Below are 22,821 nucleotides of genomic sequence, written 5' to 3' on the forward strand. Positions count from 1 at the left end.
CTCCGTCCACACCTTGGGGAACCCCTGGACCCGCTGGGGTTGGACCCCGGCAGTTCCTCATGTTGTGACCCAACCATAAAATTATTTTCGTTGCTACTTCATAACTGTCATGTTGCTACTGTTATGAATCATAATGTAAATATCTGATATGCAGGATGGTCTTAGGCAACCCCTGTGAAAGGGTCGTTCGACCGCCAAAGGGGTCACGACCCACAGGTTGAGAACCGCTGCCTTACAGGGTGGGAGCTAAGAATTCAAAGCCAATAGTTGGAGGGAAATATCCCTAGGGAAATGCTCAGGACAATCACAGGTAGAGATGATGATGATTGATAATAACAGTAAAATACCAGCTACCATGAACTGAGCACTTACTATACACAGCCAAGTGCCAGCATATTATAAGAATTCTCTCTTTCAATGCCACAACAACCTTAAGAGTTAGGTAATATTTCATCCCCTTTGTTTTCCAGAGGAGGGAACCAGGTTAAGAAAGGGTAAGTCAGTTGCCCAGCTGGCAAAGAGAATCAGGGCCAGAATCAGACCCAGGTCTGAGCCTTTCTCCTCTCTGCACAGTGCCCAGGCCAAGTAGACAGAGGTCCCTTGGCTGGGAGTGGGAGGTTTTCAATTTGAGACTGAGTTTGTTCTTAATGCAGGAGATCAGTGGGCAGCAGCGAGTTAAGTTGTTTGAGAGGATACTAGGTAAAATCTAACAACCTTAAATTGCATGTGCAAAAACAATACTTTTCATTTACTTGGCTCCTCCCACATGCCAGGCATTACTCTTGGAACTTAGAACAATTCTCAGAAGCAGATATTTGTACTTTCATTTGATGGACATGGAAACTGAAGCTGGGAGACCTGCCCAAGGTTCAAGTAACTGGCAGAACCGGAGTGGCACACCTGGGAGGCTCCCCATCCTGTGCCCGGCCCAGCTCGCCCACTCTGCTTTGGCAGGTGGATCAACAATGTCTGCACTCACACTGCACAAATGGCCAATGAATGTACTAGACCTCCATGCTCTGAGCAGGCAACTGACATATCACAACACAGTCTTCACCAAGATTCAGCCTAATGTGCGAACACAGAATAGCTTTGCCCAGGAATGTCCCAAGGAGCTCTTTCCCCAAGAAGTTCCATGGAAAAGTTCTATGATCAGAAAAGTTTGAAAGTGCTGCCTGTTGTCCCTCCCCTGCCTTGGAGACTTAAAGTGCATATCAGCAGATTCTAAAGGCTCTGCAATTTTTTAAAAAAATCCCCATTTCCTTCACTTAAGCTAAGGTTTCCCCAATTTATTTGAACCACAGAATTGTTTTTCTATGTGTGCCATTTAATACACGGGGCAGAGCCCTTTTAGAGATACTACGATAAGGACTGAAGAGGCAGAAAGAGAAGCGGGTTAGACCTACTTTTGGATACAGTAACTAAAATGCAGACTTTTTTTTTTTTTAAGAATTATCCAATCTGGGCCTGGCTGGTATAGCTCAGTGGTTGAGCATCTACCCATGTTCCAAGAGGTCCCAGGTTCAATTCCCAGTCAGGGCACATGCACAGGTTTTGGGGGTGGGGGGAGGGTGGGGAGAGGGTGGGGAGACAGCCAATCAATATTAGTGTTTCTATCTTTCCTTTCCCTGTCTCTCTAAAATCAATATAAACATGAAAAAAAGTATTATCAAATTGTTTGTTTACATCTAGTTTGCTTTCTGCGGAGAAAACAAACAGCTAAAAATAACATTAGTCTCAATAAATTTTTGTTTTGATAGTGAAAAAAAAACAAAAACAAAAAATCAGAAGCAATAAATCAGAAGGGATGGGCTATCTGCATACTCCAATCTCTTGGCTCCTTCGAAGCCTTCTGCCTCCACCCCAACCCCATTCCATTCTCCAGGTCTCCACCCATCCTCCCCATTTGGGGGGCTGCTCTCCAGCTAACATACCGGCGGTGAGCACACCTTGCAATGCACCACGTCCCCCACCCCAGCCCTTACAGGGGTGCAGAAGCAGCGACAGGGAGGCATCAGGCAGAGCCTCTGCCCACACCACAGCCCCGGCTGGCAGATCGCAGAGAAGCTGAAGGCTATCTGATAGCACGTCGCTCCGCCTTTGGGTGAGGCCATCTGACAGAACAATCTCTCTGCCTTTGGGGAGGGCGGGAGTGCTCCCAGGACATTCCTACAGGGAGGGAAACGGTGGCCAACATTCCTCTAAAATTGCTAGGTTATGAATGCGTGCTGATATTTTCCTAATTCTCTTGTTGCTTATTTTCGGTTTCCAATTTTCTACAATGAGCAGGCAGCACTCACTGTTAAAAAAGGAGGAGGACGAGCAGGAGGTGGGGAGAGAGAGGGGGGAGGCACGGAGTTTTGAAACAGGAGGAGGGGAAGCTACATCGCACTATGTGCAGAGAGAGAGGCTGCATAAGCTCCGCTAATGAAACAGACCGGTGCCTGCACCTGCGGGGAGAAGGCCTGCCCTGCAATGCCCCTCTTTGCAGCCACCTTCCCAGGGAACCCTCCGCCCCAGCAACCCTCCGCCTGCAGGCGCGCCCCGCCCCGCCCCCTCCTTACCCACGCGGAAGATGAGGTCGTCCTCGATGGGGTTCTCTTTTCTCTTCCCGGTGCTGTACATGCTCGCGGGTCGCTTCACAGCCTTCTGCTTGACGTGGCCGCTCCCCGGGGATTTCACGCGCCTCTTCACGCCCTCGGTGGTGGGCGACACGTCCGCCGACCGGATCACCTTCAGCTTGAAGGGGCTGCCGCGGATGTGCTGGTCGTAGAGCCTCAGCGAGAGCGTGAAGTCCCCTTCCTTCTGCACGGTGTACAGGAACTCGTACGTGCCGTTCTTGTTGTCGAGGATTTCTCCGTCGGCCACGCTGCCGTCGGGCGTGCTCAGCTCCGCCGTGAGGTAGGCATTGCCGGTTTTGCAGAGTTCCCCGTCCTTGTCCTTGGTCGTGATGGTCACGGACATGGGCTGCCCAATGATGGTCTGCCGCAGCCCCTCGCCCGTGGCCACCGTCTCGGAGGCGACGGCGTTGGTGGTGAGGATGGTCCCGAGGTTGTGGATGGACTTCTTGAGCCCCTCGGTCTCCACGATGAAGTCCAGCTGGTCGTTCTCCCGCGGGTGCAGCGGGAAGTCCTGGTCGGCCAGTTCGTTCAGCTTCTCGCTCATCTGCTTCTTCACCAGCAGCACCTCCGTCTCCGTGCCGTGGTTGAGGGCCTGCGCCGTGAAGTTGCTGCAGCTCTTAATGCTCTCCTGCCCCTCGAGCAGGGTATCCAGCTGCGACTGGAGCACCTGCAGGAAAGGCGCGCAGGATGAGTGCTCCCCGCAGCACTGGAGCTCAACCCCGAGGGCGCGGTGCAGCGCGCACTGGGCCGGGCCTTCCCCGGGCCAGAACCCGGTCCTGCGCCCGCCCACGCCCGCCCGTGGCTCCCAGCAAGGGGTGTCTACTTTCACTCACTGAACCCGGTGCTAATGCGCCGTCCTACACTGCATTCCCAGGGCCTTCTCTTTCCGTTCCGCCTCGCCCTGCTTCTCCCACACACATATTTCTTGGGTCACGTGTTTTTGATGGGACCGTCACCACCCAGAGCTTAGCAAACAGATGACCACGCTTGACATCTGAAATATTCATTGTTCCGTATCTTCCCTTCATGTCCAAAGCTCCCCTGTCACCTCTTAAAGGAACAGAAGCGGAGGAATGAAAACTCATTCCCCGCTTGAATCTCAGAAGCTCTTCGTACCGGGCTTTGTGATCCACCTGCAGAGTCAAACAAAGGCTGCAGGCAGGGCTCGCTTTGAAGTTGACTAACAGGTTGGTGTGGGCAACAGAGCAATTAAGAGACTATTAGACATTCTAATTAAGGAAGGAAAAACAATCCGGCTTAACCCTAAATCCTGAACGCATTACTTCATACTCAACCTTGCCTGGTGTCAAATTATAAATTGGGACTTAATGTCACAGATCTAGAGTTTTGCTGAAAACAGGAAGGAGAAAAAAAGCTGGATTTGCCATTAAATGAAAACTACTCTTGGCTGTGCAACAGTGACACCTAAGGACCCATTGGCGCCACCTTTGCCGCTAGGAGAAGGCAGAAAGCCAGTGCCATGACGCGCCCCAGACATCACGTCTCTTCCAGGATATGGGTAAGGACAGCTGGAGTCTTACTTTGTGTTTGAGGCCATAGTTGACCTCCAGCTCCATAAGCAGCACACTCTTGCGCACATTTAAAGTTTTCTGGAGCTCATCAAAGGTGGAATGGATGTCATCCACGATGCTGGCCTTCTGGTTGGTTAACTGGTGAATGATTTCCGAGATGAACTGAAGAGCAGAATCTATTTCTGGGAGCCTAGAGGAACAGTTGTTAAAGATCATGATTATTTAACATCAACCTAGAAATAGTAAAAGCAACAACTGTATTTTGTCAAGAAACATTCGGTGTGCCTCTCATCGTCTTTGAGAAGTAATAACTGAAGAACAGAACGAATAAGACATAATTACAGCCTTTGAAAGAGACTTTGAGGGTCCATGTTTATTTCAATCTACCACAGTCAAATACTTTTTAAAAAACATATATTTTGATTGATTTCAGAGAGGAAGGGAGAAAGACAGAGATAGATACATCAGTGATGAGAGAGAATCATTGATTGGTGCCTCCTGCACGGCCTACACTGGGGACTGAGCCTGCAACCTGGGCATGTGCCCTGATGGGGAATCGAACCCTGACCTCCTGGTTCTTAGGTCAATGCTCAACCATGCCAGCTGGGCCAGTCATCTACTTTTAATAATGGGTGATACTTTGAAGCTCTCTGGATCCCATCTTTTCCTCACACTCTAAACCAGGTTTTCTCAATCTTGACTGTTTATATTTTGGGCCAGAGAATTTTTTGTTACAGAGGACTGTGCTGTGCATTACAGATGTTTAACAGTATCCTGTCCTCTACCAGATGCCAATAGCACCACCCCTCCCTCCACACACATAGTTGTGACACTAAATTGTGTCCAGACATTGCTAAATGTCCCTGGTGTGTGTGTGTGTGTGTGTGCACGCGCGTGCTTTCTAAGTTCTTTTAATTAGTATAGATTAACCACACTTTTTTCAGTACAACTGTTGCTGAAGAGATTTTCTTTCAGCTGGCTATTTATTTCCTCTCTTTGTTCTTTCTCATGCAGCACACAGCTACTCTGTTCCTTCGATTCCATGCCAAAAAAAAGGGGCCTGCACACAGGGAAACATAAAGAAAATGGAGCAATCACTGCTCAGTACCATTTTGCTGGGCTCCAGCAGAGAGCAGCCAGTCACAGGCAACACAATGGGCCTGTAAGTGTGTCCAGAACAGCAGATAAGAAAGGCTCTTCAGAGAGCCTGGTTTCACACGTGAATTTTAGAGATCCCCTGAGACCACTTTCCCCAAGTATATTTTATTCATAATCACACTAAGGCACTAAAACAAAAATGCCACCACTCCTAACATCTGGGGGAATTTTACCAAGGGCGAGGGGGTGACTCTCCACTCACTAGTTTATGACTACAGACCCACGATCAAAGAGTTTGTTTAGGTGACATGCACCTACCATCCCCTTGAGACAAGAGACCCCGAGGCCAAGCCTGACGCCAGCGGCCAGTTGGGAGCCTGGGGGAGATGTGCGTACCTTTTGTTGACAGCATCCAACTGGACCTGGAGTGAGGCCTTGTGCTGCTCCACCACGTCCTTGAGGGGCACGGTGGGGTGTTCCGCGTGCTCCCCCTCAGTGCACTCCCGACACATGGCGGTCTCACAAGACTGGCAGTAAAAGTCCATCACCTGCGGGTGACACAAGAACAATTCCAGGACCGGTGCCGCTGACGAAGGGCTTACCAGGCATTCTCCCAGTTCAGTCTCACAGGCTCCCCAGGATGTCAGTAATATTAAGTCCAGCTTCACGGGAGGAAAGGGAGGGTAAGCTTTTCTGTGCCACGTCTCAAACGGAGGGGACTGGACTCCAAAGCCACTGCTCTGGTCACAAAACCAGCTTTTCTGTGACCACCCCGCTACGCAGAACAGGGGAGGGCTGTGGCGCTCAAACCTTTGGTCTCAGGACCCCTTTACACTCTTTATAAATTATCGGGGACTGCAAAGTGCTATAGTTTATGTGAGTTATATCTATAGATAGCTATCACTTTAATATTGAAACAGAAAAAGGTTAAATATTTATTTATTAAAAGCCATGATAAGCCCGTTAAATAGTAACATGAATAATATAATTTATAAAAAGTAACTATATTTTCTAAGACAAAAAGCTATGAGAAGAATGGCATTCATCTCTCTCTGTCCCTTCCTCTCCCTTCCACTCCTTCTAAGAATCAATGGTGGACAGGAAGCGGGGGCAGGCGGGGGGGGGGGGGGCGGGGAGAATCAATGGAAAAATATCCTCAGGTGAGGATTAACAAACAAAAAAAAGAATGGCATTCACCTGAAACCTATATAATTTTATTAACCAATGTCACCCCAATAAATTAAAAAATAAATAAAGTGTGTCCCCAGGAAAATAAAATAAAGAAACTACTACAGTCCTTGTACCATTTCATCCAAATTCTTTGGAATTGTATCACTTGCTGATAAAAGGCAAGTCAATGGAACAACAGGTTATTAACCAGAAAACAGATCCGCTATTCATCAACCATTGCCATGCCAACGAGGGTGGAGTCATATGATATGGTACTTGCACTGTCCCTTCCAGCGGATGTGAGCAGGGCAGACACTGAAGCCCAAATAGCACAGAATTGTATAGATGGTTCCCGCCAGAGATGCAGAGTTGCTGCAAGAATACATAGCAAAGCAGGTGTGGTAGCCTGGACAATGGCCCCCAAAGGTGTCCACCTCCCAATCCCCCCCCCCCCCCGGAACCTGTTAATGGGTTTACCTTATATGGCAAAATGGACTTGCAGATGTGAATTAAGTTAAGGATATGGAGATGGGACGGTTATGCTGGTAATCCAGGTGGGCCCGATGTAATCACAAGAGCCCTTGTAAGAGGGAGGCGGGAGGGCCAAAGGCAGTGTAGGAGACAAGACAACAGAAATAAGAGATTGGAGTGATTCGAGGAACAGGTCACAAGCTAAGGGAATGCAGGCAGCCTCAGTGGTTCTCAACCTTCCTAATGCCGTGACCCTTTAATAGAGTTCCTCATGTTGTGGTGACCCCCAATTTCATTGTTACAAATTGAACATAATTAAAGCATAGTGATTAATCACAAAAACAATATGTAATTATATATGTGTTTTCCGATGGTCTTAGGCGACCCTTGTGAAAGGGTCGTTCGACCCCCAAAGGAGTCGCAACCCCCAGGTTGAGAACTGCTGCTCTAGAAGCTAAAAAAAAAATAAAAAAAAAATGCAGGGAAATGGATTCTCTATTGAAGCCTGAAGCCTCAGAAGGAACACAGCCCTACCTACATTTTGATTTTAGACTTCTGAACTCCCGAACTGTAAGAGAATAAATTTGTGTTGTTTTAAGTCACACACACACACACACACACACACACACACACACACACACACACACACGACATTTGTTTTCCATTTTTGTAAATCCCTTCAGTGTCTGGCTTAATAGAAAAAGCTGGGCTCTCATATCTACTTCTGCATTCAATCTGTTTTGATAGCAGACATCGTATAGTCTGGAAAATACCAACATACACTGAGAAAATGAGAGTGAAAAAGCAAATAATGCCTTAATATTATATAAATAGTTTTGACCTTGTGGGCACCCCTGAAGGGTCTCGGGACACCTGAGGATGCCTGGACCACACTGAGAACCGCTGCTCTTTGGAGAAGAGGTGAGATGGACTGTCAGTTCACTGTGTCTCAGTGTTTTCCTGTCAAATGGAGACAACAGTAACCTACTTCATAGGGGTGCTGTGAGGAGTCAGTAGATTGATATGCACAAAGAAGTCAGATCTTGCCTGGTGCTGGCACATAGTAAGTTCTTAATAATGATGTCATCTGCTTACCCGAAAATAAAACCACGTTTTCCTAATTATTATGAATCTCAGTAACAGTATAACATAAAGCCTGAAAGTTAGAGTCCCCTTATTCTCTCAGCTGAAAATATTTTCTTCCAATTTTGAATTCTCAAAGCATTTGCAGGGGTGGTGTGTGTGTGTGTGTGTGTGTGTGTGTGTGTGTGTGTGTTTGTGTGTGTGTGTGTGATCTTCTTGAAGTGTAACACACATATAGAAAATGGCATAAGTCCCAAGACAGATAGATGGATTTTCAAAAAGTGAATGCACCCACCAAACTAAAAAGCTTCTGCACAGCAAAAGAAACCACCATCCAAACGAAAAGGGATCCCACCGTATAGAAGAACATATTTGCCAATGATACATCTGATAAGGGGTTAATTTCCAAAACATATAAATAATTCATACAGTTCAACAAAAAGAAGACTAATAACCCAATTTAAAAATGGGCACAGACCCTGAATAGGCACTTCTCCAAAGAGGACATACAGATGGCCAATAGACATACAAAAAAATGCTCAGCATCACGGATCATCAGAGAGATGCAAATTAAAACTGCAACGAGGTATTACCTCACACCTATCAGAATGGCTACCCTCAACAAATCAACAAATGACAAGTGCTGTCGAGGATGTGGAGGAAAGGTAACCCTAGTACACTGCTGGTGGGAATGCAGACTGGTGCAGCCACTAGGAAAACAGTATGGGATTTCCTCAAAAAATTAAAAATGGAACTACCATTTGACCCAGCAATCTCACTTCTAGGAATATATCATAAGAAGCCCAAAACACCAAATAGAAAGAATATATGCACCCTTATGCTCATAGTGGCATTATTTACAATAGCTAAGATCTGGAAACAGCCCAAGTGCCCATCAGCAGATGAGTGGATAAAAAGCTGTGGTACATGTACACAATCAGATACTATGCAGCTGTAAAAAAGAAGGATTTCTTACCCTTTGTGACAGCCTGGATGGACCTGGAAAATATTATGCTGAGTGAAATAAGCCAGTCAGAGAAAGGGAAATATCACATGATCTCACTCATATGTGGAATCTAATAAACATAATAAACTGATGAACAACAGGTCCAGAGGCATGAATTCAGGGAACAGACTGATATATCTCAAAGGGGAAGCCAGGGGAGATGGGAAGAGATTAACCAAAGAATTTATGTACATATATGCATAGCCAATGGATACAGACAATAGAGTGGTGAAGGCCTAGGGTGAGGCAGGGGCTGGAAGGAGGGGGAGAAAGGGGGGAGGAGTTGGGGGACATCTGTAATACTGTCAACAATAAAAAAATATAAAAAAATTTAAAAAAGGAATAAAGTTCTGATATATGCTACAATATAGATGAATTTTGAAACATTATACGTGCTAGAAGCCAGACTAAAAAAAGCTATATATTATATGTAAGATTCCATTTATATCAAGTGTCCATATGGACAAATCCAGAGAGAGACAGAACACAAACTGATGGTTGCCAGGGGTTAGGGGCTGGTGGTGGGGGGTAAGAAACTGGCTGCTTAAAGAGTATAGAGTTTCTTTTTGAGATAACAAAAAAGATCTGAAATTAGTGGTGAGGTTTGCACAACCTTTTTGAATACACTAAAAGCCACTGGATTATACACTTTAAAATGGTTAAAATGTGAATTTTGTCTCAATTAAAAAAATGTTTGATTGCCTTGAAGAGACAGCAGCAGACCTGGGTTACTTCCCTGATTCAGTATCCTCAGTGTTTCTTGGGAAGCAAATCATTTTGAAGTGTCAACAACTGCTCATTCTCAAATGCCTGTGCTTGGGCTCTGACAGCTTTGACTCAGGCTGAGAGTTAATTGCGGGAGGTGTGAGACTCGGCTGAGCTCATCCATCTTGAGTGCCATGATGCTGGTGCTCCAGGGGTGGGTGGACCAGAGGCCAGGATGAGCTTACTGCTGTTGACAGACAGTCACCATTTGTGTTCATCAGAAGAGAAGATGAGGGGCCACTCGCATTACTCACTGCTGGAATGTGCTCAGGGCCATGCAGCCAGCCCGGAGGCTTCTGGCAGTGGGGACTTGGTCCTGGCAGGGCATGAGGATCCCTCCTTTGCACCTCTTAACATTCTGCTAGCATGGCCTAAGCAAGCAAAAGTAGTGTTTCATGATTGTCCGATCATTTGTGTTCTAGGACTACAAGGCATGAGCTCAAGTGTCTGCTTTATGGGCAAGGAACCTCTGAAATCACTGACCGCCAGCCCCATTTTTCTTTGTATTTGGACAATGCCGCCACAGCAGTTTAATTAGAAGACAGATTGTGCCACAGCACTTAAAGTAAATGACAGGCTTTCATCCACATGTGCTGATCAGCACCAGGCAGTTTATGACAGCAACATCCTGCTTTCTTGTTAATTACCGGATTTTATTAACCTTCAGACGCTTGAGATGTTTTTTAAAGATTTACCCATGGCAGTTAACTGCAGCAATTTATCTGTAGTATCGCATGCATTTGGCTTGAACATGCCATGAGGCCCCGCTTCAAAGCAGCAGCAGCGAACTCCTACAGTCCACAATGAAACAACAGAATGAGTGAAGACACGCAGCTGATTTTCCAAGGCCTCTGGCTGGTTTATAAATTTTATGATTCCCGAGGAATCATAATGACCCAGCATTGAGAAAGTGCTCAAAACATACTTTAAAGAGCTTCCTTTATTCTAAAGAGGGTCCAGCTCTTTAGAGAGATTTCATTTTTAGTGTGATTTGATGTGTTGCATTTGGGAGAAAGTAAAGTTTTAGCCTAAAAGGATTCTTACATTTTGCTGAAATTAGCATCTCTGAGAGAGTTTCTGCTTAGCAGCCTGTGGCAACCAAAGTCTCTACTTCGAGGCGTGCTCAGGAAATACATCTTTAGGAATTCTTTCCTATTTGTCCTTCAGGCACTAACAACATATTTCTCTTTTCAAAGTTTCTCTAAGATTGATAGTGCCATTTTGTAAAAAGTTCAGAGTAATTTTAAAGTCTACTTCTGGCCCAGCCGGTGTGGCTCAGTGGTTGAGCACTGACCTATGAACCAGGTCACAGTTCGATTCCCAGTCAGGGCACATGGCATGAGTTGCTGGCTTGATCCCCAGTGTGGGGTGTGCAGGTGACAGCCAATCAATGATTCTCTTTCATCATTGATGTTTCTATCTCTCTCCCCCTCTCCCTTCCTCTCTGAAATCAATAAAACTAAAAGAGTCAACCTCTGTTTCCGTTGGTTGCACCATTGCTGACACAGGTACCCAAGCTAGACACCTGGGAGTCATGCTGACCTCACCAATCCACCCAGCTGATCAACTCTTGCACAGCCCACTTATCCAATCTTTTTTTAAAATATATTTTTCATTTTTTTTATATAAAAAGAGGTAATCCACCATGTACCTCTTACTTTGGTTCCCAAAAAGCTCAGAGTGCTCTTTTCTCCAGGTCTAGCTTTTACGTCAAATGCACTTGTGACTGAAACTGTTCAAATCTGTTTCTTCATCTATACAACGAAGGTAGCTAACACCTACTTTGCAAAGTGGTGTGTAAGAGACCAAGCACAGTGTCTGGCACAATTGTTCAACAAATAGGTACTGATTAACTTCTGAGAGACTAAATATGCAAATGGACAATGGTCAGACCATGTATAAAAATAGACCTCTGACCCACAACCTGCCCAGGACACTGACTCCATATCTATAATAAACGGCCCGGGAAGTCAGCCTGCTGTAAGTCAGATTTGCAGGAAGTCTGACTGCTATCTCTAGTAACAATCCAAAAAGCTCAACAAAAACTTTGGTAACAATTGGCCCCAAATGGCTAGGACTTGATTACTGATAACTTCCCTAATTTTTGTCTCTACTCCCAACTTGGGACCAATCAGAGAAAGCCAAATATGAACCCCTAACCAATCACATAGGTGCCCCCTTCTAGTTGGCCCACCTCTAGCTTCCCCATGCCAATGGCCACACATCAGGGTACACCTAAAGCCTTGCCTTTTCTCCCACGACTGAGTGTTCCCACTCCTCTGCCTGACTTTGAATCCCTGCCAAAACAGAAGTGATGGTGGCTGACTCTTTGTTTGAGCAAATTCAGAATGCATAGCCTTTGCTTGTTTTCATCGGGTTGGTCTCCGATGATTTCCATACTTCTATGTATAAGATACTGTTCTCAGTGCTAGAGGTATGATGGTGAGCCTGGTCCCTGCCCTCCTGCAGCTCACTTCCTAAAAGTGAGCTCAGCAAATGCACAGATGAGGGCATGCAGAGCGTGGTGAATGCCATGAAGGAAATCAAGAAGTGATGTGATGGATGGCAACTGGGTGTCAGAGGTGGAGCCGTAGTGGAGTTGGAGAAGACTGCTCTGTGTAGGAGAAATGTGAGCTGACGCATGAAGGGTGACAATGAGCTAGCCACATCCAGAGAGAGCAAAAACCATTCCAGGCATAAGAAAGAGAAAGCAGCCAGGCCCCAAGGTGGGAAACCACTTGTCAAGTTCTAGGCCAGTGAGGCTGTAGCAATGATGAGCAGAGAGAGTGGAACAAGATAAGGCAAATAAACACTAGCTATGGCTAATAATAAGTGCTCTGCTCAAGCAATCTCTTGTTGCTTTAGTGGTTCTATTATACCTGAGCCTTATATTATAAGCAGTTTCAAGCACGTTTGACATGGTCATCATATAAAGAAAAAAGGGACTAAAGTTATTAGAAAGAATTTTAATAGCTAACATTTGTCAAGAGCTTACTCTACGTTTTATATGACTTACACATTTAAGTCTCCCAATTATACTATTATTATTTCCTTTTGTAGATGAGGAATTGAGACACAGAGGTTAGCTTGCCAAAACTAACCCAGAGAATAAGGTGAAGTGCGGGATTTGAACCAGGCAGTCTGGCTCCAAAGCCAGTGCTCTTAGCCACCACGCAATGCCACCTCTTCGGGTTACATAGCCATTGTGAATCAATTACTGATGATACATGCAGGTCCCCCTGAGTCTATAACAGGATCGTGCTTCCTAATAGTAGGAAATATGCTTGGAATTCATAATCTATTATCAAGGACTCACGTATCTTCAAATTCTATTTATTAATTACTAAGGAGAAGGGTCTAATGGGGCATGAGAAAAATTTCCCTCGCAAGAAAAATAAAGAAATGTAATTCACATTTTCCTAAACATCCTCAATTTGCAGAACTTATCTATTATTAAGTGTTTATTATTTTTTGTTGATTTCAGAGAGGAAGGGAGAGGGAGAGAGATAGAAACATTAACGATGAGAGAGAACCACCGATTGGCTGGCTCCTGCACGACCCCCACCGGGGATCCGCCTCAACCTGGGCATGTGCCCTTGATTGGAATCAAACCCAGGACCCTTCAGTCCTCAGGCTGACGCTCTATCCACTGAGCCAAACCATGTAGGGGTATTATTAAGTCTTTATCCATAATTTATTACACAGATGTTTATGTGGGTCAACGTATGCCCAGCTTGCAAATAGTCAGAGGCCAGCTCTCCTGGGGAAACCACCAATCTGTGCTCAGAAGACACAATGCAGTTTGATTTTATTATTTAAATAAATTGGGTCAGAGAAAGGAAGCAGGCAAAATAGTCTGAGGGCTGGGGAAAATCTTTTTTAATGACTCCTCTTCCAGGTGGATTTCTGGCTTCACGTCGAGCCTCTGAGTGCCCAATGCCAACCCCCATCCAGCAGGCATGCTGCCGGGCAGAGACTTACATTCCCATCGTGGTTTGGGCAAGAGAGGGGCTTTCCGGCAGCCACTGCGGTGACCGTCTCCAGGATGGAGGACTCCTCAACGTTGCTGCCTGGCGTTCGCTGCAGCACGTCCATCAGGTTCGTGATGAAGAAGTTGTTCTGGAGTGCGGCCACCCCCTTCTCGGGCAGGATGGAGGTCTGGCGGCACACTGGGCAGGAGAGGGTTAAGCTGTGGGCAGGAATATAGTTCTGCAGGCACCTGTGGTAGAAGCAGAAGCAGAAGCCAGGGGCTGTCAGCACAGTGGGGCTCAGGGAATGGAACCGCCACTTCTCACAGGTACCACACATGTTCTCAGCAACTATACAGGACACGCTGCAGGAACTGCCTTTGTCACTTCCTTGACTCGGAGAAGAATATTTCAGAAACCCAGAGCTAACCCTGAGAAGCTCATATTGGCCCTGCCCACGAGAAGAATAATGCCATTGACGTTGGCAGTGTTTTCCAGAGCCTTGGTCTGTGGAGCGGCAGCACTGCCCTCACCAGGGAGCTTGGGAGAAAAGCAGAACCTTAGGTCTCACTCCAGGCCTAATGTGTCAGACCCCTGGCAATTTGTATACACATTAAGGTTGAGCTTTGTCTAGAATAGCTAGTCTGAGGTTCATGGACTTTTACATTTGGGAGAAACATGTCACTTTTTTTTTTTGGTGTTGAAACTCTTTTAATGTCCAAAACCATAAGCAGATCTCTGCTGTTAAAAACACACCCGGCCCTGGCCAGTGTGACTGAGTTGGTTGAGGGTCCTCCCATGTACCAAAAGGTCACAGTTTCAATTCCTGGTCAGGGCACATGCCCAGGTTGCAGGCTTGATCCCTAGGAGGCAGCTGATCCATGTTTCTCTCTCAATATCGATGTTTCCCTCTTCCTCTCCCTCTTCTTCCTCTCTCTCCAAAAATCAATAAAAATATTTTCAAAACAACAACAAAACAGCCAAGTGGAAGTGTTCTTTTGAAGCAGGAATGGGATATCCAGGCTCACACCAGCTTGATCTCTTCTTGCCTCTCCTCAACAGGCATCAACTTAATTCATTTAATGAGCGAAATGTGTTGCTAATCATGACCAACATATATGCTAACCACTGAATTCAAAGTATTTCCAACAACCCTACGAGGTAGGTACTACTGTGATCACCTTCAGACATATGACAAAATGCAGGCAGAGAGAGGCTGAGTTACTTGCCCGAGGGACTTAGGCGGTCAGGGGCAGAGCAGGAGTTCGAACCAAGGCAATTTGGTACCAGGATCTAAACTCTAAATAATTACACTGCACAATGTTTTCCAGTTTCTCGGCCAAACAGACTTGGAAAAGCAATGCTTTCACCCATATCCTTATGTTACAGATGAGGAAACGGACATCAAGGAGGTTACGTGGCCTTCCTCACGTCACAGAGGTAGCCGGGGCTGAATCCATACCAGAACTGAAACAGCTTTTGTCAAGGTCACTGATGATATCTAAATCCAATAAACACACTTCAATCTTTTCTTACTAGATTTCTCAGAAGCATTCATCAAGCTTGACCACTATGCTCCCCCCTCCCACTCCTTTTCTTTGGAACTTCATCTTCCCTTGGCTTATGACACCACACTCAGCTGGCTCTCCCGTCTGCTCTATTTGTCTACTCAGCCAGTTCAGTTTGGAGTTAACCCAGACTCCATTGGAAGCACTCTTCTCTCCCGGGGATACCATACCCACGTGCCTGCCTAAAGCATAACACTCCCACGTTTCTATTTCTTCCCACAGGTATCTCCTCTGAGCCCCAGTCTGTACACCATCCACCTTCTTTACATTTACTCTTAGAGGCCTCACAGGTTCTAAAACTCAACATGTCCCAAACCAAACCCATGACGGCCCCCCAAGCTGTGCCTTCTTCCTATAACCACCTCTATCTCATATAGATGGGCCGGGCTAGACCTCACTGAGAGGGCAGGGGACAGGCTCAGGGCAGAATGGGGCTTCTCACCTGTAGGAACAAGGAAATGGGAACCAAACAACAGACCAGAGGGACTGAACACCAGGGACTGGGGCAGCTCTGCCGGGCTCAGCCGGAGTGGCTCTCAGCTGTACAGCAAGAGCCCCCGCATGGCAGCTGCACCAATCAAATAATGATCTTACCACGTGAGCCCAGGGGCACAGGGGCAATTCGCTGGTATTCATGTTTTAGCTACACCTATAGAGTGGAGAGGGGAAAAAATCACTCTCCATTTAGCCATTTTGGAAGATGAATTACAAAGTACTTAAGCCAAAGTATAAAATGAATAAAACAAAAGGTATTTGGTGTCCCATATACCATCACTAAAACAGACAAACAAAAACCCTATATCCACACATTACACACAAAACCCCCAAACAGCCCACAGCAAAGAAAGCAAAGCAAACAAGCAAAACCCATAACTTCCGATAACAAATCCGCCTCTCCCTCCATCCATCACCACCACGGATGTGATTATTCTGCTGCAGTGGGGACCCTCCAAAGTAAATCAACTCCAAGCATGCTCAACCAGTTAACAAATCTGTTCGATTGGATGTAGATGTAATTAGCATTGATTTGAAGCCATTGACTGTTCTATAACAGAAAGCAAAGCATTCTAGTTATGTATATTAAATAATAATAGCAACTGTACTTAACAAGCTGCTATAAAATATAATTACCATATTCATATTTGTTTTTAGGAAAAAATATACAGCCTTGCTAGGGAAATACTTAAATTAGGCCACTAATCTTTATGCTTAATTGCTTATGTGGGAGGTTGGACATGGGGTGAATGAATATTCTGATAAATGATTAACTCAGTGGAAAGAAACACTCAAGAAAGATAAATAAGAAAGTATATTTTACGTATAGCAAATTGTATATTCTGATAATGTATAATTACTACATACACAGCTTTTTCCTCCATCTGAAATAGCATAATGTTCAAATGTGCCATTGGTATGTGTCTTCTCAATTATCTTTGGAGGGAGGCTCTCTCCTTTTAACTAGCCCCTCATATATGCAGATATTTTTACCTGATTGTTATATGGGTGGACATGATAGATTTTTAATTGTGAGGGAACTGTGGTTGGCCAAAATTGTTTTACAAAGAACAAAGGGAAAACTTAAATTAAAAAAACACACACCCTCCAATAGTTAAAGCTCCATCTCCTGTGGAAATGAATGAACAGCTATCACTAGATCATTATTATTTTTTTGCCCCACTTGTAATAAAGTAAATTATTGGCAAACTCATGATTATGTTTCCAGATTTATATCAGAAGCACAAAAGATGTATTGTCTCCCCTAGGTAACTGGAAAATTCTGGAAAGAACCCTCGGTAGGAAGTCGGTCTGTGAAACTCCCTTCTCCGCGCACAAAGGAGGCTTACCTCTCGCAGAACGTGTGCAGACAGGGGAGGACCTTGGGGTTCTTGTACCGCTCCAGGCATATACTGCAAATCAGAAACTGCTTGTCAATCTGGCGCACCACAGGACTTGGGATGTTGGTGGCTTCACTGGCCATCCTAGACCACTGACATGGGGGGCCAGCTGTCTTTGACCCTGCACACTGCTGCTGTCAGACAGAAAAACCAAAAGGGAAAAATAGTTAATAATCTGTCAGTGCAAGTCAAGCATTGGCTCATTCACTATGGGCATTGTGTTCTGAATACAGGTAGGATTCCATGTTAGTGACCTCAAAATGACCATAACCAACCTTCATGCTATACAGTGAATATAGGTAGCTGCCTGTTTGGCCTATCAATAAAATAACCACAGGTTCGCCAAGCAAACAAGAAAATTAAAAGAAGGTGCATTGTACAAAGAGGTATGCTTGCTGGCTTTCAGCACAGTGGCAGATGAGGGGTTAAATACTTACATAGCTGTGTCTGTTCATGCCGTTAGCCATGACTATATTTAAATGTATATTGTCTGTCTTATTATAACAGTCATACCGTCTATATTAAATAGAATAGTCTTATTAAGGTAAAATATGTTTTCTCCAATTATTTTACTTGAAGGGGATCAAAATATGCCACTTTGATGTACAGATTATTTTGAGCCAAAGGCAATTGAGAAGCAGCAGGCATGGGAGGAGCTCTCTGCTCTCTCCCATCTGCCTAAAAGCAGGTCATAAATTTCCCACTTGTAAAGGTGCCCCACTCTCCCATACCAGGAGAGGAAAAAACTCAATCACAAACCTTGCAAAACAACCCTTATCTATCATACATTTTCCCACAGTTTTTTGCCTTTAGGCATCCAAACAGTTTTTTCCTTTATTTAGTCACTTCTCCACACATTTTTGTTCTTTGTTAAAATAATATATAAGCTCCCAAGTCTAACCACTGTTTTGGGTTTTTGTTTCTTACCTGTGAAGCCCCCATACATATAGAATTAAAAGTACTAAGTCAATAAAATATAACACATTTTATTTGGGGTAAATACAATATCCATAAATTTGTACATGTTTTTCTCCTGAAAATCTGCCTTTTGTCAGATTCATTCACAAGCCCCTGACACAGAACATAAGAGTGTAGAGAAAGTTTTTTCTCCCTACAGTTAATATTCAGGATAGGAATAATTACAATTTTATAAAATATGTTTTTGTTTATTTCAGAGAGAGAAAGAGCGAGGGAGAAAGAGAAAGAAACATCAATGATGAGAGAGAATCATTGACTGGCTGCCTCTTGCTTACCCCTCAGTGGGAATTGAGCCCACAACCTGGGCATGTGCCCTGACCAGGAATCAAACCACTGAGCCATGCCGCTGGGCTAGAATTTTCAATCAAAAACTTTGTATGTGCTTCAGAGTGTTTTCTTCAGAACTAAAGGTGTACAGATTTCGTACTAAAATGTATTTGCCGTGATCGGGAACAAAGGCAAGAGCTAGTCCCTATTATCTTTTTAAAATGTCTGTTGCTACTCATGTGTAAGAATTTGAGGGACCTGGTGAAGGGAATACATTCAGAGGAGGTTTCAATTAGCGAGGGATAGTGCCAAAAATGGAGAATTAGAAGAGGGCAACAGAGAAGCAAGCAGAGGGCCTCTGAGAGAATAAGAGAAGAAAAAGTTATGACATAAAACACAGCTCCATTTACCACCTTAAAGAATTTCTGGCTTCTATCCCAAACCAAGGCTGAGCTAAAATTCACTTCCAAATTATCTAAATATATGGTTAAGATGTCCACAGCCCTTCAATTCCCAATAGAAATTATCTTTGCCAAAAAAAAGTAGTTAATCTTCATGACCCTAGGCAGGCAGGGTATTCTTCTCATTCTATAAGATTTTAAAAAGTGGGCTCAGCTAAGAAATGTGCCAGGATGCAAACTCAGGTGTGTGCACGCCTCTAAAACCCTGCCTTTTCACTCCTTAAATCACCACACCTCCCTTGACTGGTGTTTTAAGAAGGTTGCACTATGAAAGCTTGGTTTAGATATCACATGTTAATCTGGTCTGGGACCTGTATTTGAAGCTGGGAAATATACTTAACTTATAGAACCAACCATTCTATATTTTCTGAAGGACATACTCTTTTCCAAATATAAATGATAGTTCTTCTTCCTCCCCACCAAATCACCAACTTTTTTAAAAGTATGTCAACTTTGATTAAAATTCTATTTACACATATTTGAGTAGTTACATACATGACCCACCCACCTTCCAACTCACTACCTTCTAGATAAGTTCAGTAAAGAGCATGATAAACAGATAGAACCTTATGAAAGCACCTGCTATACAAGTGTGTCATGTTCAAACAACTTACTGTATTAGTTAAACCATGTAGGTGTGACATACCTAATTAGCCAACATTACCTGCTAGACTTCATTGAATGTTTCCCTAAAAATCTAGAGTAGAGAATGATATTTATTGAATGAAATAGAGCTCATCTCTCAGGAGCTCAAAATGTTGGCACATAGTCTGCTTTTCTTTAACCACATCCCTCTGACATCAGAATAGGGAGGATTGGATTTGTCTGTCTTTAAGATAAGGAAACCAAAGCTAAGGGTGTAAGTGACTTGCCGAAGGTCATCCAGTAAAATCAGTGAATCAGAAAGCTCAGATTTCAAGTTTTCGGCCTTATCTGGTAAGTCATGATACTTAATCTTAAACAAGTTTAACACTTGATTGTGTGTGTGTGTGTGTGAGAGAGAGAGAGAGAGAGAGAGAGAGAGAGAGACAGACAGACAGACAGACAGACATAAAAATTATGTGCTCACTTCAGCAGCACTAAACTTGAAATGATATAGAAGATTAGCATGGCCCTGGAGCAAGGATGACATGCAAATTCTTGATGTGTCCCATATTTTAAAATATATAGAACTTTTCTGTTAAAATCAGTTAAAATTCATTTTATTTTTCATAGCTTTTAAAAATTTTCCTAGTACCAATTGAAATAATCAGTCATGTTGAGTATTAAATAAAGCAGAGAGAAAACATCATAATTGGATTTTACTTTTTAATTTTAATCCTTAGAACTTTGGATTTGGAGCAAAGAAAAAAACACCCATATATTATTTGTTTTAATGATATATGCTGACTAAATGAAAGTTCCTGAGTCAAAATTTTTGTTCTCTAAAGCTGAAATAAAAACATTTTATTCTAATTTTATGATCATTACTATAGTGGGTGAGAATCTTTGTTAGCATTGGTAATTTATACGGCAAATTGAGTTTACTCATTAACAGTAATTTAAAATCACAATAATATTACAAATCTGTCACAAGTGACCTGTTGAAGGCATCTGGGTTTTTAGGACTCCCAGAAACAGCACAAAAGGTTTCCAACCCCCAAAACAGAGACTTTATCAGGAACCATCATTCCTTCAATATAAATGGATACCCACAAAAGGAAGACAAATTTAACTGCTCCTACAGGGATAATGTGCTTAGGAAAATGTACCAATAAATACCCTGGGAAGCCTTCCATCAGTCTGAGTATGCCTCCAGGAATATATGACAGCCTTTAATCAAAGTGTTTGGGCATAACCACAGTTTCTGATCTCCTTGATTAGAAAGGCAATAAATTCTTATCTAGATTCTCAGTGGATCTTATTTCCCCATCTCAGTTTCTGAAGTGTCAAAGATCTTGACTCATATGGCCAGCAGAAACAAGTGAGTGATAAGAATGAGATGACGCTATAGGAGTATTCTTCTGGAGATCAGCAAAACTCATTTCTGGAGCGACACATATGAAAACACGCCTGGGGTGGACTTTGTCTCTGAAGAATATCAGATGCTTTGGATGCAGAAACTATCACCAGACACACTGATAAAAGGAAATGGTAGAGAGCTACAGGCAGGAAGAGCCATTGTAAAACTACTTAAATAGCCAACATGGATATGATATTGGCATTAAGCAACTATGAGAACTTTTATGTGGGGAGACTAACGAAGGTTTCTGGCCCATGGCAGACCAAGAGCAATACTGCTTAGGGAGAGGTTCACTCCCCCTCTCCAGCTTTGCTCAATATCACCTTCTCAATCTGAGCATTGTTTAAAATTGAAACTTGTCCCCAACCCCCTAGCATTTGCTACGCCCATCCTTGCTCTGTTTTCCCATAGTATTGGAAACTTTCTAATATAACTATGGAATGGGTTTATTTTGCATGTTGTCTCCTCCCACACTCCGCTAAGATGGTGTAGCATTCTTAAGGGATTTTGTTTTCTGATTGCTCGCTGCAGTAGTCCCAGCTCTAGGACTGTGCCTGGAAGTCATGCATTATGTTTTGAATTAACTGAACAAATGACATATAACATGGACATGGACTCAGTCCCAATAGCAGGAAAGAGGGGCACTTGCTGAATGAAGAGCAAGGTCATTACCAGCCATATGAATGTCTTCACTTGATATCACACAGTACCTGCCTGTCCATGTGGTAATCGAATGCTTAGCAACATAAGCCACCATCCAGAGGTATACATTTACTGACAAATTTTAACACACTCAAAAATGCAGGAAAAGAAATTGAGAACTGTGGAAGACACATATGCATGGAAAGTAAAAGTCTCAGAGGGTTGACACATACATTCCTTATCAGTGGGGGCTTGCCAACTAAATACCGCTTGTTTCAGGTAAAAACAATGCAACAATCACATCACAAAGTCCTTGGGCAGAGAAAAATCCCACCCCAGCATTTCTTTCCTCTCATCATCGCCGGTATTTTTCCTGGCTCACTTTCGCAAATCTACAACTTGGTGGGAATTACAACCAAATGGAAAAGGAGAACTTGATAGGAGATGATGACATGAAAGAAAAATGCCTGTGTCCACAATTCTATGGTTGTGACCATATTTCCCACCCCAAATTATACCACGTCAATTAGAACACTATCCAAACTTCTATTGCTGAAACCACTGTGAGAAAGAGCAGGAAGGGAGGGTGGAAGAGAAAAGCCAAACTGAAAAGCACTCTTCTCGAAAAGGGGAGCGAGTTGGTGAAAACTTGTCTGGATGGTCCCAGAAACATGGTTGGGAAGCAGGTCAGGATTCGTTTGGAAAATAAAATCTTAACATGTGACTTGTGACTAAGAGGCAGCAAGCATATCTGATTGCACGTCATCCTACAGGCACTGGCTTCAACGTCTGTTGCTTAATTTTATGGCATTCCTGGGTTGCTCCTCCTCTTTGTTGCCACTTAGCTGAATTTATCAATACGGCTACATTTTGTATTGTTCTGGGGCCAATGACAGTGGTGCAGGCATGCTAAAATTAGCTCCCAAGAAGTTAAAAATCTTCCCCTACATTTGTAGAAAGGAAATCTCGAACCAGTAGGATTATCTGTGATTCACAATACGCTACCTTTCACCTGCCAGGACAGGTGGTCGGTCGGGCTCAAGGCACAGGTTGAAACACGATTAAAGAAGGTATTTTTCATTTTTTTAAATTTGTGAGCATATTTTCATTGACCTGCAGTGGAATTGGCATTGTTGCTGATAATGCAACTAGAAGAGAAAAAAAAAGAGGACAATCTTCAGGAAATTAAAACAGGGTGACCTGATTCCAGTTAAATCAAGCTGCGATCCCAAATGGGCCTTTTTGTAAATTAGAAGGCCAGATGCAATGTCCTTCCTGACAGTGTGTGTGTGAG

General features: G+C 43.9%; 1 protein-coding gene and 1 pseudogene across 10 annotated transcripts in view; one reads left to right on the forward strand and one right to left on the reverse strand.

Moving 5' to 3' along the window:
* TRIM2 (tripartite motif containing 2) overlaps positions 1-22,821 on the reverse strand; it is a 97,435-nt gene that overhangs the window by 24,817 nt on the left and 49,797 nt on the right. For 7 of the 10 annotated variants that reach the window (XR_009453019.1, XM_059697806.1, XM_059697812.1 and 4 more), the window contains exons 2-6: positions 17,127-17,311; positions 13,728-13,965; positions 5,648-5,799; positions 4,163-4,343; positions 2,565-3,288 (exon numbers count right to left, since the gene is read on the reverse strand). Coding sequence is in view for 9 of the 10 variants with exons in the window: in XM_059697812.1 (XP_059553795.1) it covers positions 2,565-3,288; positions 4,163-4,343; positions 5,648-5,799; positions 13,728-13,965; positions 17,127-17,311 (1,480 nt within the window). In the remaining variant the exon portion in view is untranslated. The remainder of the gene's footprint in view (positions 1-2,564; positions 3,289-4,162; positions 4,344-5,647; positions 5,800-13,727; positions 13,966-17,126; positions 17,312-22,821) is intronic. The other 3 variants (XM_059697807.1, XM_059697804.1, XM_059697808.1) reach the window with 1 other exon arrangement.
* On the forward strand, positions 19,945-20,043 carry LOC132236259 (U6 spliceosomal RNA; annotated as a pseudogene).

The sequence above is a fragment of the Myotis daubentonii genome, chromosome 5 (genome assembly GCF_963259705.1).
Source record: "Myotis daubentonii chromosome 5, mMyoDau2.1, whole genome shotgun sequence".
In the NCBI taxonomy this organism is placed as follows: Eukaryota; Metazoa; Chordata; class Mammalia; order Chiroptera; family Vespertilionidae; genus Myotis; species Myotis daubentonii.